This window comes from Tachysurus fulvidraco, chromosome 18 (assembly GCF_022655615.1).
Source record: "Tachysurus fulvidraco isolate hzauxx_2018 chromosome 18, HZAU_PFXX_2.0, whole genome shotgun sequence".
NCBI lineage: Eukaryota > Metazoa > Chordata > Actinopteri > Siluriformes > Bagridae > Tachysurus > Tachysurus fulvidraco.
This window is the reverse complement of record NC_062535.1, coordinates 2,563,800-2,567,581: the sequence shown is the minus strand read 5'-3', so window position 1 is coordinate 2,567,581 and position 3,782 is coordinate 2,563,800. Positions and strand designations below refer to the sequence as shown.

General features: G+C 47.0%; 1 protein-coding gene across 1 annotated transcript in view; it reads right to left on the bottom strand.

Annotated features, from left to right (window-relative positions):
- Positions 1 to 3,269, bottom strand: part of abcb6a (ATP-binding cassette, sub-family B (MDR/TAP), member 6a) — a 12,151-nt gene extending 8,882 nt beyond the window's left edge. Inside the window, exons 1-2 of the mRNA XM_047803438.1 lie at positions 3,097 to 3,269; positions 2,104 to 2,633 (exon numbers count right to left, since the gene is read on the bottom strand). Coding sequence (XP_047659394.1) covers positions 2,104 to 2,619 — 516 coding nt within the window. The 5' untranslated portion in view covers positions 2,620 to 2,633; positions 3,097 to 3,269. The remainder of the gene's footprint in view (positions 1 to 2,103; positions 2,634 to 3,096) is intronic.
- Between the last annotated feature and the right edge of the window lie 513 nt (positions 3,270 to 3,782).

Below are 3,782 nucleotides of genomic sequence, written 5' to 3'. Positions count from 1 at the left end.
ACACACACACGCGCCTACACACACACACACGCGCACACACACACGCGCGCGCCTACACACGCACCTACACACACACACACGCCCGCGCACACACGCATGCGCGCACACACACGCACCTACACACACACGCACCTACACACACACGCACCTACACACACACACGCACCTACACACACACACGCACCTACACACACACACACACACGCACCTACACACACACACGCCTACACACACACACACACGCACCTACGCACACACACACGTGCCTACGCACACACACACGTGCCTACACACACACACACGCGCCTACACACACACGCGCGCCTACACACACACGCGCGCCTACACACACACGCGCGCCTACACACACACACGCACCTACACACACACACGCACGCGCACACACACACACGCGCGCGCACACACACACACACACGCACCTACACACACACACACACGCACCTACACACACACACGCCCGCGCACACACGCACGCGCGCACACACACATATGCACCTACACACACACGCACCTACACACACACACGCACCTACACACACACACGCACCTACACACACACACGCACCTACACACACACACACGCACCTACACACACGCACGCGCGCACACACACACGCACACACACACACGCCTACACACACACGCCTACACACACACACACACACCAACACACACACGCCTACACACACACGCACCTACACACACACGCACCTACACACACACGCACCTACACACACACACTCACACACACACATACACACACGCACACACACATGCGCGCGCACATACACACACACACACACACACCTACACACACACATACACACCTACACACACACACACGCACCTACACAAACACACACACTTACACACGCACACACACACGCACACACACACGCGCACACACACGCGCACACACACGCGCACACACACGCGCACACACACGCGCACACACACGCACACACACACGCACACACACACGCACACACACACGTGCACACACACGCACACACACACACACACATACACACACACACATGCACACACATACGCGCACACACACACCTGTCTTATATTTGTCACGCTTCTCAGTGTCTAATTTCATATTTTATAATGATAATTAATATACTAGAGCACTAGCTGAAGGTTTCTGTCAGAAGATTCCCTCAGATCATTATGGTCTGGAAAGATTCCATGCTAAAGAATTAGCTTGAATTTACCTTAAACACTAATGAAAATGAGCTGAAACAGAAGGCAACAAAAAACAGATACTAAAAAGAGGCTTTTCTTAAATATCACTTTGAATTAAAAAAAAATTCACAAAGCATGTCAATTTATAAATTTGGACCCATGTTGCATTTACTTTATTATATTCATTCATCCACATTTTACAAATTTTCTCTCAAGTCATCCCTCTCAGCTTGTTTACACAAAGACTAGCTGTGTCACTACAACTAGCTGTAAACTGCTGACTCAGGGGGCGTGGCCTAATCTCGTCTTTCCTGTCAGACATTTTTCAGGCTTTAAGAAAAACTTTTCATTAGTTATTATTGAGTTATTGAGTTTAATTAATGAGGAAGTGGAGATGTGCTGAGTCACTGCAGCTTAGCGTATTCTGAGTCAAGTGTCAAATGCAAAGTGACTCGGTTCTTTAATCTGAATCATAGCGTTAATGAGTAATTACAAATTACAAAGGGTTCCAACTTCCTAAAGGGTTCTACTTGGGTTCTTCTCAGTCAGAAGAGATCATATTTAGGAAGCTAGAATGGTCAAGCTGCTGAGAAAGCTCTGATTGCCTTCAACCCAGGTGAACAGAATGTTCTCTGGTTTGTTGCTTTGGGGATAAACACCTAAATATCTGATGTAAACGGCTACATTGAAAGACAGAACCTTAACCATACAACAGCCCTTTGGGGATATATCCTTAGTCAAGATTTTCAGATCCTTCTCAGGAGATTATGTCTATCAAGAAGGAGAACCCATTTAGCAAGCTAGAACTCGTAACCATCTAACAAACCCTTGAGGATAGAACTAAAGTGAAAATATTTAGAGGCTCCATCACAATGTATCTGCAGTACTCACCACCTGCCCTTGGTCCTTGAGCTGCCACCACCACTTGGGACTCTCCCAGGAAACAAATGCCAGGTTCTCAGCGATGAACGCCGCTGTCCAGTAGAGTAGCAACACGGCACTGTGTCCTCTCGTCCTGTCATGCACTAGAACCCTCTTCCTCTCCATTCTCAGCAGTACAGTCGCCCACACCCATGCCAGGGTATAGAGACAGCCACAGAGAACCACATACCCGGGCAGCGGGGTGTCCCGTACCATTCGGAATATCATCCAGACCAGCGCCTGAAGGCCCAGTAGCACCGAGAGAGCCAGTTGTAGTTTGTAAAGGCGGGAACGAGGGACGAATCGGGGCTCCATGTCAGTTCCATAGCGAGTGTAGCACACACAGTGGAGGGTCCCGAGAAGGACAGCGAGTGTCCCAAGGACAGACGGGACAAGTGTGAAGAAGAAGCAGGGCGTAAAGCCACCATCAGTCCACACTCGCTGCAGAGAGACACCGGGCTCGCAGTAACTCCTGAGTTCCACCATTTCCCCCAGAAAACCTGTAACAACAACATTATTGATTATTTTCCTTTTTACTTTCATAAATACTTATGTAAACATCTTCAAATAACTAACTTTTACTCTTAGATCATTTAGATTTGCATTTACAGCATTTAGCAGACACCCTTATCCAGAGCGACTTACATTATCTAATATTTTTATACAGCTGAGCAATTGAGAGTTAAGGGCCTTGCTCAGGGGCCCAACAGTGGCAGCTTGGTAGACCTGGGTCCGAATTCACAACCTTCCGATCGGTGGTAGCCCAACACCTTAAACACTAAGCTACCAAAAGTTCCTGTGCACAAGCTTCTATTTAAACTATAAGGAGTTAAGACAGTGGTTTGGAACACGACCCCAGGTTAAGACAGTGGTTTGGAACACGACCCCCGGTTAAGACAGTGGTTTGGAACACGACCCCCGGTTAAGACAGTGGTTTGGAACACGACCCGACAGTAAACTCACCTTCTATAACGAACAGGAATTCAGTCCTTATGAAGCGAAATGTCCTCGATAACAGTCAAATTACAAGTGTGTAATAATAAAGAGAGTCATCTCAGCTCACACACTGTCAAGGTAACACACACGCGCGCGCGCACACGCACACACACACACGCACACACACACACTCCATGTGACCAAACATACCGGAAGTAAACATTCACACAAGGACCTGCAACCTTTTATTATTCACACAATAACGTCATAACTAGCCATTCATAACCACTCACAGGTTAGCGTTTGCATTCTAATGATGTGCGTTATACACTAGAATCAGACATTTGGTGTAAAATCGACCTAATACATCGTTTTGTAGTTCATTTATACGGACTACAAATCCCAGAGGAACCTTATAGAAGCGTTGACAAATCAGATGCCTCGGTCACATCCGGGCATCCAGTCGTTTCTATAGGCTTTGTTCCAAACGGCGCAGTAAAACCCTAAGTAGTGCCGGAACCTATAATATCGCGCTACACTGACACACTGTTGAGTAACAGACAATGTTATTGGCTGCATGTTAGCATGAATGCTAAAGGGCTGACGCTCAGTGCGTTAGCTAGGTTGGCTTTTTAAAGTGGTTTTTAAACAAAAAGAAACACTTAATAACTGGGAATAATAATAATAATAAAAAACAAAGTTAGCATTTTCGG